We start from the raw sequence: 12780 nt of genomic DNA, 5'->3' as shown, positions 1-12780 counted from the left end.
TCTCTTACTCACACAACCATGGAGAACGCTAGACAAGGTGTCGAATCCCATCTGGCCAAGGCCGGCCATCATGACACTACCGTCCATGAGAAGGTCGCGCCAGCTGTCACCCGTGAGACCATCACTAGAACGGAGCACGAGGTACGCACACTTCGCTTCTCGATTTCACTGCTGGCAGTGCCACTGACTGCCACTCCATAGGAAGTCACAACTGCCGTCGACCAGGAGATCCATCAAGACCACTACCATGTCTCGGTCCAGCCAATTACGGAGGAGGAGTATCGCGAGGAACAGCACCATCACACCCTTCTTCCCGTCGAGCAGGAGAATTTTGAGCATGATGACCCGGCAGAGGTTCAAAGCGTGCTTGCAGAGGTCGCTTCCCAGTTCCAGAACGAGGTCAACAACGTCACTGCCGAGAAGACCACTTCTACACTGCCAGACATCGAAGGAGTGCACGTGCACCATCACGTGTTCGAGACAATTCAGGTGAGTCGCTCCGCTTCCGCTTCCGCCCTGTGCGCTCTCCGCGTCGCGGACAGTCGTCTCAACTCGGAAGCAACTTTCGGAGCTGATCTGTTTTCCTTAGCCTGTCATCACCAAGAAAACCTTCCAGCCTCATGTCTACCACGTGGTCCGGCAACACCGCCATATCCATCACAACCGCGCCATCTATCATGCTCCCTCGACCTTACCAGCTCTGACGCTTGCAGAGTTCCTGAAGAACGGTGGAGTGCTCAATGGCCGTGAGGAACGCTATGATGCATTCGAAGGAGAGCCTCGCTCGGTCGGTGAAGCTTTGAGGGGCGATACCAAGACACCGTAAGTGATCATTTGGTGCCGCGATGTCTATCTCCAGATACTAATGGCAACCAGGGCGCCAGATGCGAAGCCAGCAGCGCCACTTGAGCCGGCAGAGCGAGCGGCCTTCGCTAGCCTCGACCGTGTGCTGTCCGAGCGTGTCCCCGCCGTACGATTCGACCCTGTGCCACTGGAGCGAACTCCCACAGCGCCTGCAGCGACTCCTGCCGTGGAGTCATCGCCACCTCCGCCTCCGCCTCCGCCTCCGCCTGCCCCTCCAGTGCGCATGGGAACTGCCGATGCTGCCTCACACCCCCTCATGAACCCGTCCACCTCTCTCCCTCAGCACCATTATCGAAGTTCGGCTCCACACCCTAGGCGCACGGCCGGGGTCAGATCGCCGAGCGCCCACCGAGATGAGTGAGGTGAGGCAGGGGCCTAGATAGCCGGAGTGACCAATTCTCACCTAAATTGCACCCTTAGGTAGCATACAGAATGCAAAATGTCACCTCGCATGCTACATCGCTTCCGCGCAAAGACCGTCTCCGAGTCCACGATGTTTGGTCTCAAGGTCTTACGCCCGATAGCCGAGTAAGAGTGATATCAATCGTCTACTCGTTTCGAGTAGTTTCCGGCTCACTTCAGAGTGTGCAATGTCATCGCTTCCGCGCAAAGACCTTTTCTAAGCCTATGATGTTTCGTCTCGAGGTCCCAAGCCCGAAAGTCGAATCGGAAGTGGCATCGATCGCCTACTACTGTAAGGATTTTCCGGCTCACTTCAGAATGCGAAATGTTATCGCTTCCGCGCAAAGTCCTTTTCTAAGCCTATAATGTTTCGTCTCAAGGTCCTACGCCTGAAAGTGGAATCGGAAGTGACATCGATAGCCTACTCGTGTAAGTAGTATCCGGCTTGCTTTAGAATGCGAAATGTCCTCCAGAATGGTACCCTGACCTGGTACGCTGTGTATCCGAGGGGGGCATGCCGTGTCTGACTGCTGACAGGCATCGAGTGATTGCCAGCGCTGGCTTGGGATTCAGCCGGACCGAGTTGGGCATCCTGTGTCTGACTGCTGACGGTGACCGAGGGATTGCCAGCGCTGGCTGAGCGATGATGGCATCTGAGGCGACAGGTGCGACTTTCCTCTGAGGCTGTATTGGCGGATCATCGCGTGTTCCTAAAGGCAGCCATCTCTTGACCACAGTCTCGTTTTCCCACTCGCGGTGGATCATTCGAACCTGCCAAGGCGACATGCCAGGGCTTAGAGAGCCCGAATTTGGCCGGCTAGCATACACAGCGGGAAATAACACTCTTTTGTAAGCCGGAAACTTGGATTCAAGGATTATCGTACGATGGTCAAGCCTGATCTCCCTCAGGAGAAGGCGATGTTCATATGGCAGTCCTTCGATCCAGCAATGCTAAAATAGCCAATGGAACTTTTCAAAGCCTGTGACGTAGAAAGTGGTGTTGCCGTAGTACTGTCTTGCGAATGCGGCCCTTGCCGACTGATGCACCTGAAGCTGCACAGGCGGCTTGTAGTATCTATCGAGATCGACAACCAGGTCCTGCTCAGCGGTGAATACGAGGTTGTAGATGTGATCGAAAAGTTCTTGTGGAAGGTTGAATAGCCCGGCGTTCAGTTGGGCCACGGTGGGCGTTGACGGCGTCATATTGGCAGCAAGTCAGGATAATGTACGCTGCCAGAATTCCTTTTGCGTCCTGGAAGTGAGATGATGTCGTTGATCACCAGGAATCGTGATAGACTATATACTCGACAAAGAATCAGTGTCCTCAGTGGTGTGCGCGCCGTCTCCATTTTTTTGCGAAAAAAGTCCTCATAACCTGAGGATACTTTGCGAGCTGCTAATAAGCATGTTTCCCGAAAACGCTATCACGGCCCGAGCAACACAAGCCATATCTGGATGTCAGCCCTCACGGAACAGGTGGACATAGAAGGTGAGCACCGAGTTCCGTTTTCTGCTTCGCGACATACATGGTTGTTCGAATATTCAATAGGTCTCGTCCAATCCTGAGATACAAGATAGGTAATTGACCTATTGCAATAGGACCAGCGCGCTAGTTACCGCTACCAGGGCTCTGGAAGATGTACAGCTGTATCATGCAAATGCTTAGTAATTCATCATGTCTGCTTACGAGTCAGTGGTTATGGTAGCTTCAAGATCTCGATAGAGTAACTCACCTCTTCCAAACAATGCTCGCTTACTCCAGTCCATCGCAAGCAGCATACGCGTACGTAGACTGACGCTCTGCGCGAAATAGATACTACGCCAGAGATACACGGCGAGCAGACCACCGCCCCACCCATGGCCATTGAAGTCGAAGATTGCTGCGTTACCAATGTATGCCAGACTGCCCATATGCTTATACTCGAATGCTTTGTATACGGCATCGTCGACATCGCCATCGATAATGTCGTTCAACCTCATGCCATACTCAGCGCGTGCTAGCTTGTTGAGCTTGCGTCCGAGGTAGACACCTTGCTGATTGGCGCGTTGCGCTGTTGCTGGCAGAGAGGTGAGCTTGCTATCGATCTGCTTAAGGAGTTCACTGAGCTCGCCGAAGTCTAGAGTGCCATTCTTGTCCTTGTCGTATTGTTCGAAGAGCTTCCCAAGTCGCTTGAGATGGTCCGATGCCTGCGGGAAACGCGCCTTGACGCGCTTCGCAACTTCGCACCATTGCGGGTATGTAATCTGCATTGTGGCTGGATCTTTGCCTTTTTCCCAGGCCAATGTACGCAGAAACGTAATGACGTGGTCTGAGACATTGTTCTGGACAGTACTGCAGTCACCAATTGCGTAGACGTCGCCTAAAGGTGCGCCTGCGAGACGCAGATGAGTGTCGGTCTCAAGAGCGTGGCGGTTGTTCTGGTTGCCGAATTTCTTGGCGATGTTCTGAGCGAATTCAGTCTGCGAAACTCCTGTAGACCACAGGCAGAAGCCCATGGGAAGTTCCTTCGTGATTACGCTGCCGTCCGCGTCCTTTTGAGTATAAAGTATTCGGTCTGATTGCACCTCCTTTACACGTGCGTTGGTCTGCACGTCGACGTCGTCGTGGGCCAAGCGATCTTCTGCGTATTTGCTGAGAGCTTCGTCGTAGGTGTTGAGAATGTGGCCACGAGACTGGATGACGTGCACAGAAATCTCATTTCTTAAAAGTCTGGGATAGAACTTGGTGAGATCCTCATTCAGCATGTCGTAGAGCTCAGCAGCAAATTCGACTCCAGTAGGACCGCCACCAGAAATAACGAAGGAGAGCAATCTTTTTCGCTCTTCGTCGGAGGTAGTGGGCAAAGATGCAGTTTCGAGGTTGCGTATCACAGCATTTCTGATCTTGCGAGCATCTGAAATGTCCTTGAGGAAATGGCAGTGCTCTAGTCCTTTGACGCCATGTGGGTTTGTGGTAGATCCGACTCCAATAATGAGCTTGTCATATGGCAGGTAAAAGCGCCGCTTTCCGCCATCTGAGTCGTAAGATTCCAGCTCGACCAACTTGTTACTAAAGTCAACGTCCACGGCAGACGCCTTCAGGAAATGACCTTTGATTCGCTTGATGATCCCACGCACTGGCTCGACCAGACTTCTGAATTCCAAAGTGCCCACAGTCGCGGATGGAAGCATTGGTGTGAACAGAAAGTGATTCGAAGGCGAGACGACTGTGACGTGGTACTCGGCAGCGTTCAACTCCTTCAGCAATGCCACGCTCCCCCAGCCTGTGCCCAAAATGACCAGCTTTGGCTTGTGCTTCTGCTCTCTCATCCCCGAATCCTCCTCATCGTCCACAAAATACTCGGCGATGGGTAGATTCTTGGGACCGCCCTTCCGCGGATTCAAAGCCAGCTCTGAGACGGCAAGCTCCGCGGTATCTGGATTTTCACGATATGTGGTAGCATCGTAGATGAAGAAGGCGACGACCAGTCCACCGCTGATAACGATGAACAAGCCGAGTGAGGCCAGCGCTTTGTAGGCATAGCGAAGGATTATGCTCTTAGACTGCTTCGGACCAGCCGCAGACTCTTTCGTCGAAGCCCATCGGACCTGGACCTGTACGTCCTTCGCTGACGGCCGCTCGAAGGTGTGTCGGACAGTCTTCGCTATCGATGGCGAGGATTGGCGGGTGATGGGTCGTGTCTGCGCTTTGAACGGAGCTGGAATGGAGGCATTGGCATTGGCTCTATTTCGCGTTGCCTGCTGCCACGGCTGTGTGTGCACTTGGCGCAGGCTGGAGCGAGCAGAGCCGGGAATGGCTCGCTGCATGGGTAGCATCGCTAAGCGGCCTCTTATCGCATGGAAGCTTTCCGACCACGAGATGTGTCGGTTGTGGGAGGAACGCAACGCAGGATTGAGGATTTGGTTAGGTATTGGTACGCCGGTGCACAGGAAACGAATGCTGCAAGATGATGATTCTACTCAGCGAGTGCAGGAGAGGAGATTAATGAAGCTCGTATGATCATACTGTCGCTGTCGTATTGCACACGGAAAGTTGGGAATCGGTATCCGTGGTGGTGGTGACGTAGCGTGCTTTGCAGTTGCCGGACCACCCGTCAAACTTTGAAAGGTCTCTGTCACATGCTGGCTCCTGACACAACTTAACATTCACTGGACTCTGACTGCTGAAAATGGCCGCCGAGAGGATCACGACTATTTCTCCTGCGACCAACAAGCCCATCGTAGAACGCTATGGCCCTACAGATGCTGAATTTGCAGACATCCCAAAGACTGCTCAAAAGGCCTTCTTGAAATACTCCAAGACGCCACTGGCAGAACGGCAGAAGATTGTCAAGAAGGCACTGCAGTTGCTTGACGAGAAACAAGATGAATTGGCAAAAGACATTACCAACGAGATGGGACGACCAATTGCATTCGCCGCGAAAGAAGTCACTACTGCTGTGGCGAGGGGCGAGTACCTCTTGAAAATTAGCGACGAAGCTTTGTCAGATACACCGGGCGAGCCTCAAGAAGGCTTCAAACGCTTTATCAGGAAAACCCCGCTCGGTCCTGTCTTGATTCTCTTCCCATGGAATGTGAGTGATTCCGCAGAAGTTGTCCTGACGAAACCGGTCAGCTGACTCATGAAAGTACCCATATCTAACACTCGTCAATTCCCTCGTGCCAGCACTCCTAGCGGGCAACAGTGTCATTTTGAAGCCTTCACCACAAACGCCTACGACTGCGGAATCTGTGCACAAGATCTTTGTCGAAGCTGGACTCGACAAAGATGTCATCCAGTTCTTCCACGCTGGCGATTTCGACAAAATCGCAAAATTGGTGCAGGCTCCTGAGATCCAGCTAGTCTGCTTCACAGGCTCCGTTGCCGGCGGTCTCGCTGTGCAGAAGGCGGCGGCTGGCCGCGTTGACTGTCGCGTTGGCCTAGAGCTTGGCGGCAAAGACCCGGCCTATATTCGGCCTGATGTTGACCTCGCGTGGGCGGCCGAGGAGATTGTTGATGGTGCTGTTTTCAACTCTGGCCAGTCTTGCTGCAGCTTGGAGCGTGTCTATGTTCACGAAAGCGTGCATGACAAGTTCGTCGAGGAAGTAAAGAAGGTCCTTGCAAACTATAAACTTGGCGACCCAACGGACAAGGCCACACATGTTGGCCCTGTTGTCAGCAAAGCGGCGAAATTGCGCATTGAAGATCACATCAACAATGCTGTCAAGCAGGGGGCGAAGAATGAGACACCCGACAACGCCTCTTTCAAGAACCCCCCATCCGATGGCAATTACGTGTCGCCCACCCTCTTGACGAATTGTACACAAGACATGCAGGTTGTGCAGGAGGAGACATTTGGCCCGGTCATACCTGTTCTGAAGGTGAAGTCTGATGCTGAGGCTGTTCAAAAGATGTCCGACAACCAGTATGGTCTCACTGCATCGGTCTGGACCAGAGACGTCGCCAAAGGCAACGAACTTGCTGATGATATCGAGGCCGGCACTGTCTTCATCAATCGCTGCGACTATCCCGCTCCGGATCTGGCTTGGGTTGGGTGGAAAGACAGTGGCAAAGGCCAGACATTGTCGCGCTTCGGGTTCGATCAATTCGTGAAGCTCAAGAGCTACCACGTGAAGAACTACCCCAAATGAGGAGCAAGAGCGACGACGAGGTAATCCCGGGACAGGCCGGCTGCTGCATCAACCAAATGCGACAACTTCTATTCTGGTGGTAAACTCTTGCTTTATAAAAGAAAGTCAGCCAAACGACGCTGCGGCGCCAAATGGTCGGAACTTTCGGATTGACAGGCCATGCATGCCGGGTGCTGCACAGCTGCAGGACTCAGGATGCACGGACTGCGCATCGCGGATGATGATCAATTAGTGCGGTCGACGCAAGGCACGGCACGTAACACAAGGCAGATGTGTGAACCTCGACTTCTCTAGCGTCTCCGTCCCCGCTTTGTTCGCGACCTCACTTCTCGACTTCAGCCACCGACTAATAATCAGTTACCAGAAACGTGTCGATTGGGCCTGTGGCGGACCGACACTCTAAAGGTCCCAAAGCCGGGGGGGGGGGGGTGTGCCTGAATCTCCTGTCCAAATCGGTGCCTCTGAAAGTGAAACACACATCCAAAACGCAATTCTGATGTGCACCTAGGGTCGACAATCAATGTTTCTGGCGTCATTCTCGAAGAACTATCCGTCTCAATTAGCACAACCCAACGGACTCCTAGCCTACTTTGGCCTGAGTCAAGTTCCTTGGCCTCGGCATGTCATGAGCATCTCGCTGTAGCACTGAATCTTAAGGACCCGCCACTGCACAGGCTTCCCTTTGTTCGCAACAGCATTCCAGCACTGTGGATCAAAGGGCCAATCGAAGAATGCGGCTTTCACGCATTTGATCACGAACAGCAACCGAGTCTGGAGCCATGCGAGGGCAAAGAGCAAGCGAAAGCTTCGCGTGGCTCTAAGTTACCCAAGCAATCTCTTTCTGACAGGCAGGACGTTGTCGCTATTTCGACCGACAACCTGTTGGCATCCAACAGGCCTCTATACATTGTGCCTATCATACCCTCACCTCCTGATGTACCGAGTACCTTACTATTATCCGCCACCTCCCGCCGCCCTCGCCCTATTGCATAATATTCCTGCACGCACATCACACTCCTACGGTGTGTCTTGCGCAGAGACGCCGTCATAGCAGGCATACAGAATAATTGCTATCGTCTTCAGTCCTCGGCAGACTGTCTCAAAAACAGCCAGATACGCCTTCAACTCAAACCCTGAGCTTGCACATCAAAGAAACCACATACCTGCAGCAGATCGCACCAGATCTGAGATCAAGCTACGCCTTCGCACCCGCATCTAGAAAGCTGAAACTCGATATTGCATGCGAATGTGCCGAAACTGTCTTAAGTCGCGTGCTTCTCGCTTGCATAGCCGGAAAGACATTGAGTGAGAGTCAGACAACCTGACCGCCACATACGCTTTGAACGAGAAGCTGGAGCCAAAGCAAGTTTGCTTCAAAAATGCAGAAAGCGCCGTCGACCATGGAAACGTCACGAACAGAAGACATGTTCAAGGACGATCGGCGGGGCCAGGAAGAACCACGAACATTTGGCGAATCACTGGCACGATTCTTTGGCGTCATGTTTTGCTGTATGAGTAGTTATGATGATGAAGTGGATGAGACGCATGGCAGTGACCGGAAGCTGGAGATTGTGAGTGCAGCCCGATTTTGTACATCAAGCATCGACCAGATCCACCATGTACTAACAAAAACATTAACAGAGTGCACCGACCAACTTTCGGAGAGAGGAAATGGACATACCTGGCTTGACAGAAGAACAGTACGCAAAGCGTTGATCCTGCAACTCAAACAATTCATACTGATATCCATTTCCCTCCTCCAGAAGCAAAATGTACCGCGAAAAACAACGCCGCGACGCAGAACGCATGTGGAACCACCTCCAACCTCTCCGCTCCTCACCCTCCGGCACCTTCGCCGAAAGACCAGCAGACAACTACCCAACCTACGAAGCCTTCACTCAACCCCGTTCCGCTCCAAAACCAGGCCAACCGCGTCGAAGTCCCTTGCACGTCGACACCTCCCCCAACTCCACCCTCGCACAATCCACCTCTCCCACCACAGCCAACTCCCGCGCCGACTCCGCTTTCCACCAGTCCCGCTCCAACCCCCGCCTCACAGATCGCGTCAAAGCCCATAGTCGGAAATTCTCGGATTCTTGGAATTATCGGAAATCTGCGCAGGGGGTGGATTATCATCAACCTCCGTATAATGCGGTTTCGAAATATGATGATGTGGAAATGGCGAGGTTGATGTTGAATTCTGAGAGTAAGACGGCGGTGAATAGTTCTACTGGGTCTCCGGTGGGTGAGGGGAAGCAGTCGGAGGATAGTTTTTGTACGAGGGTGACGGATGTTGTTGAGAGTACGGAGCGGGTGGGGGTGGGGATGGGGTATAAGATTTGAGTTGAATTGAATGGATGGATGGATGGGAGGGCAGGCAGGATTGTTGGGTGGCGGCGTCAAGGTGTGTGGGCTTGCTTGTATGGTGTCATGGAGAGCGATATATCATGACTTTTTGGGAGTGAGTACCTTATCGATGTGGGCAGAAAATAACATCATGGAATAGAAAAGGGATCGAAGTAGGGGATATGACAGGCACTCCGAATTTTGCCTGTGGGCTTCAGCTTCTACGTAACCACATCATCTATCTCGAATGAGAATTGAGCAGAACATGCTCCTTTGATGACGACGTTCATTTTTCATTTCTACTACCCTCAAGTCTCGGATTTCAGTCCTTGATGCTTTGGAACTCTAGCGTCGAGTTCCCAACCTTTGATGACGATTGATGTTCCGTGGACTCCGAGCTTCGAAAGAGGAATAACGTTCGAAACTCAGGTAAAGCAGCATGCGCATCGTTTGCTCATGGCCTTCATTTCTGGCATGAATCGTCGGCAGACTTCACCAGGCCTTTGCTGCATGAGACCGCGCGAAGGACTGAACGATCCAGAAGATCTCGTCATATTCTCGTATGCTGCAGCAGACGAAGTGCCAAGAGACAGTCGGACCTCGCGCGGCCGCCGTTCGACTCGCCTTCGCATGTCGAGCAAATACCATCCTTATATCTGCAGTCTGCCCTCGTTGAAAGCCTTCTCCAGCTTTTGAATGTCCGCAAGCGTCTGCGCCTTCTGCACCATAGCTTGAAACTTCTTCTTTTCCTCTTCCGTGTACTTCATGCGCGAACCCGTCGTGGCGGTAGGCGCGTTGAAGAGACCATTGCTGGACTTCACCGCAGCGATGCTCTTCGCAAGATTGCTGGGCTCATCGTGTGTACCGAATAGCTCTTTCCCCTTCTCCCTTTCAGCATCCTTCACTTTGACGAAATCCAGGAACCGGATTTGCGGACAGTTCCATATTAGCCAGTAGCGGTAGTTCTACACATCCCAAGTCAGTACTTCATTCCTTTTCCCTCTCCCACGTAAGCCGCACTCACCTCCTTACTAGCAACCGGATTCTCCACCAAACTCACATACGTAAGCTTCTTAAACCCCCTCAACGGCACCAGATCGCTCAGCTCGCCCAAATTATTCTGCGTCAAAACCAACGTATGCAAATTCGGCACACTCTTGCTCGCGGATTCCGAAACACTCGAGATTCGATTCTGCGCGCATAGAAGCGTTTGGAGTCGCGGCGATAAGGGGAAGTTTCCGAGCACTTGTATGGCGTTGTCGGTGAAGTCGATGCATTCTTGGTCTTTTGCGACACCCAGATTCTCGATGGCTGGGATTTTGTGGCCTTTTGGAACAAAACTATGTATCAACTAGCTCTTCTGTGTAGTATCTGTTCTTTTCAGAACACAGGGTGGTATAGCATCGTACCTCGTAGGTCGAGTTCGCGCTCGTTTAGTGGGTTGTTGTATGAGAGCGAGTTTTGGACTAGCTCTGTTGTGAGGCGCATGGTGGGCTATGATTTGCCTTCAACGTCGCTGGTGTGGTGATCTCTTTAGTGCAGATATGGAGGGTTGGCGTCGAGATGTATGCGCAACTGGGAGAGAGGTATAGAAAGGTTGTGTTGAAGCGCGATTGTCGAAGAGCATGCAAGTCGAGAAGTGATGAGGGAATCTTTCTTGATGCGAGACCGAGTCATGATTCCTGTATCAGATCGCGGCCTGGCCCGCTGCTGTGCCAGTCGCCGATCAGTGCCTACATGTGCCTTGATCGAATTCCTCACCGCGATGTGCAACGCATACCAATCATATAGACAATACTTGGGGCTCTGGATAGGGAGGTTTCTCATAAGTCTGCGGTTTAAATCGTATGTCCTTTTTGTCTGGATTTGACGCGTAATGTCGTTGTTGCTCTGAGAGAAAGGCTTTCAAGACTACGGAGTTACCATCGGATCAGATGCTAGCAATCAAGAGATAATCATCCATCGACTGCTCAGGCATAAATCCCAGACACTACCTCATCAGGACTCAGGAGCTCCGCAGCATCCAACTGGCCCATGAGAGTCTGACAACTGGTCCAGGATCCGTTTGATCACACGAACCCCCTTGTTCCCACCTAGGCGCTACGCCGACATAGTGACATAGCATTTACCGGATCGTTTCTCGGCGGAGGGCGATACAAATTTGCCTCAGTACGAGCCCGTAGGCTGTCTAAGCTATACTGGTGAACATCTGGCCTCAAACAGTACAATGCTCGCCAACCAACAATATAAGCAATGCCAAGCAATGTTCCAAGGTATCCTGGCCGTGTTGGTCTGCGACTGGCCCTGTATGGCAATAGATGTAATGGTAACATTCGCATTGCCGTACTAATAATAGATCGTCTCTTTATATCTCCGCCTGGCGCTGCTGCAGTTCGCGTCGAGAGCAGCATCCCACTGCCCTACTGATAGATCATTACTTCACTTTCCCGCCTAGCACTACTACAGTTCGTGTAGAGAGCGACGTCCCACCGCAGACATGTATTTGACTACACTTCTGCAGCTATCGTCAATTGGCGCTATCTGCCTTGCAGCAGATTTACCTGGAATCCCATTCGGTCCAAAGGGCGTACCAGAGTAGGTCCACAAATTGTGCAACCCTTCGTACGGCTACTAAATCATGCTTTAGCCCCAACTCGACCTGCTGTCGTAAGAAACCTATATCTTGATTCTTGCTCGGTTCCTAGAGCTCATACTAATAGCGATACAGAGGAAGTAGTCGACCACGATCCTAGTTCAATTTGTTGCATATGCTCAAAGGACTTGCTCATCGGCGGCCACCTCGTACAAATGGCGGGTCCACAGTGTCCGCTGCAGGGTGGGCGAGCTTGTGGTCCTCCTTGCACGTGGGACGACACCTGCTGCTGTATGTCCGGACCAAATGGATTTGAGATCTATCCTTTGCTGACAGTATGATGCCACAGGGCGCTTTGCGGGACCGCACACTGATTACCATGACGGGGAGTGCTGGTGTTATGGAAAACTCGTTGCCACCGCAGTCCTAGATTATGTCGTGCGGCACTGTGGCTCGAAGTGTCCCGATGCTTGATGCTTGAAGATATCACGCACTGTTACGGAACAAGGGAAGGAACAGCTAGGGGTCGGCTAAGTAATAGAGCGACGGCTCTACCTCTGTAATTAACCTTCCCCTTCTATGTGATTATCTACAATGGGAACTTTATAACAATTGGTGGCTTCGTTTATACTAAAACCCTCGCGCTACTAGGAGTTAACTAAGATACTACTAGGACGAGGTAACTAGATCGGAGCTAAGCCGACTAAGAGCCTAAATACTTTCCCTTACTACTTTGCAACCGTATATACGGGGCAACGTATATCTATATAAACTCTATAGACTACGACCGCGCTTTCGCTATATATATACGAACTAATAGAATTACTAATATAGAGGTTAGGTCTTATCTAGTACGCTTTCTATAGGACTTCTAGCCGATAGAGAACTATCCTCCTAAGTAGCTCGATTTACCGGTATACCGTTAGCCTATATAGAACTCTTTC

At 51.9% G+C, this 12780-nt stretch overlaps 5 protein-coding genes across 5 annotated transcripts; 3 read left to right on the top strand and 2 right to left on the bottom strand.

The window, feature by feature from the left end:
• Positions 1–18: 18 nt before the first annotated feature.
• On the top strand, positions 19–826 carry MYCFIDRAFT_36799 (uncharacterized protein; the record flags this gene model as incomplete). Its single annotated transcript, XM_007932308.1, has 3 exons — positions 19–141; positions 202–489; positions 590–826. 3 exons carry the CDS (start codon positions 19–21, stop codon positions 824–826), a joined length of 648 nt encoding a protein of 215 aa, XP_007930499.1.
• A 1710-nt stretch (positions 827–2536) lies between these two features.
• On the bottom strand, positions 2537–5213 carry MYCFIDRAFT_167777 (uncharacterized protein). Its single transcript, XM_007932592.1, has 2 exons — positions 3000–5213; positions 2537–2945 (listed from the first exon to the last, which is right to left on the bottom strand). Exons 1-2 carry the CDS (start codon positions 5080–5082, stop codon positions 2929–2931), a joined length of 2100 nt encoding a protein of 699 aa, XP_007930783.1. The 5' UTR covers positions 5083–5213; the 3' UTR covers positions 2537–2928.
• A 222-nt stretch (positions 5214–5435) lies between these two features.
• Positions 5436–7353, top strand: MYCFIDRAFT_167773 (uncharacterized protein; the record flags this gene model as incomplete). Its single annotated transcript, XM_007932591.1, has 2 exons — positions 5436–5840; positions 5896–7353. 2 exons carry the CDS (start codon positions 5436–5438, stop codon positions 6895–6897), a joined length of 1407 nt encoding a protein of 468 aa, XP_007930782.1. The 3' UTR covers positions 6898–7353.
• A 923-nt stretch (positions 7354–8276) lies between these two features.
• MYCFIDRAFT_216631 (uncharacterized protein) lies at positions 8277–9478 on the top strand (the record flags this gene model as incomplete). Its single annotated transcript, XM_007932590.1, has 3 exons — positions 8277–8468; positions 8539–8597; positions 8661–9478. 3 exons carry the CDS (start codon positions 8277–8279, stop codon positions 9238–9240), a joined length of 831 nt encoding a protein of 276 aa, XP_007930781.1. The 3' UTR covers positions 9241–9478.
• A 379-nt stretch (positions 9479–9857) lies between these two features.
• Positions 9858–10875, bottom strand: MYCFIDRAFT_205019 (uncharacterized protein). Its single transcript, XM_007932589.1, has 3 exons — positions 10653–10875; positions 10268–10569; positions 9858–10208 (listed from the first exon to the last, which is right to left on the bottom strand). The coding sequence occupies exons 1-3, from the start codon at positions 10729–10731 to the stop codon at positions 9894–9896; spliced, it is 696 nt and encodes a 231-aa protein (XP_007930780.1). The 5' UTR covers positions 10732–10875; the 3' UTR covers positions 9858–9893.
• Between the last annotated feature and the right edge of the window lie 1905 nt (positions 10876–12780).

Source organism: Pseudocercospora fijiensis (genome assembly GCF_000340215.1).
Source record: "Pseudocercospora fijiensis CIRAD86 unplaced genomic scaffold MYCFIscaffold_9, whole genome shotgun sequence".
Taxonomy (NCBI): domain Eukaryota; kingdom Fungi; phylum Ascomycota; class Dothideomycetes; order Mycosphaerellales; family Mycosphaerellaceae; genus Pseudocercospora; species Pseudocercospora fijiensis.
The sequence above is the reverse complement of the archived record's forward strand: the minus strand, read 5'-3'. Positions and strand labels throughout refer to the sequence as shown.

Excerpts from the sequence above, each read along its gene's own strand:
- MYCFIDRAFT_205019 (XM_007932589.1), bottom strand. The coding sequence starts at position 10,731 with ATGCGCCTCACAACAGAGCTAGTCCAAAACTCGCTCTCATACAACAAC. Across the intron at positions 10,570-10,652 it reads GCGCGAACTCGACCTACGAG|GCCACAAAATCCCAGCCATC; the intron begins GTACGATGCTAT and ends TTGTTCCAAAAG. Across the intron at positions 10,209-10,267 it reads ATCCGGTTGCTAGTAAGGAG|AACTACCGCTACTGGCTAAT; the intron begins GTGAGTGCGGCT and ends TGGGATGTGTAG.
- MYCFIDRAFT_167777 (XM_007932592.1), bottom strand. The coding sequence starts at position 5,082 with ATGCTACCCATGCAGCGAGCCATTCCCGGCTCTGCTCGCTCCAGCCTG.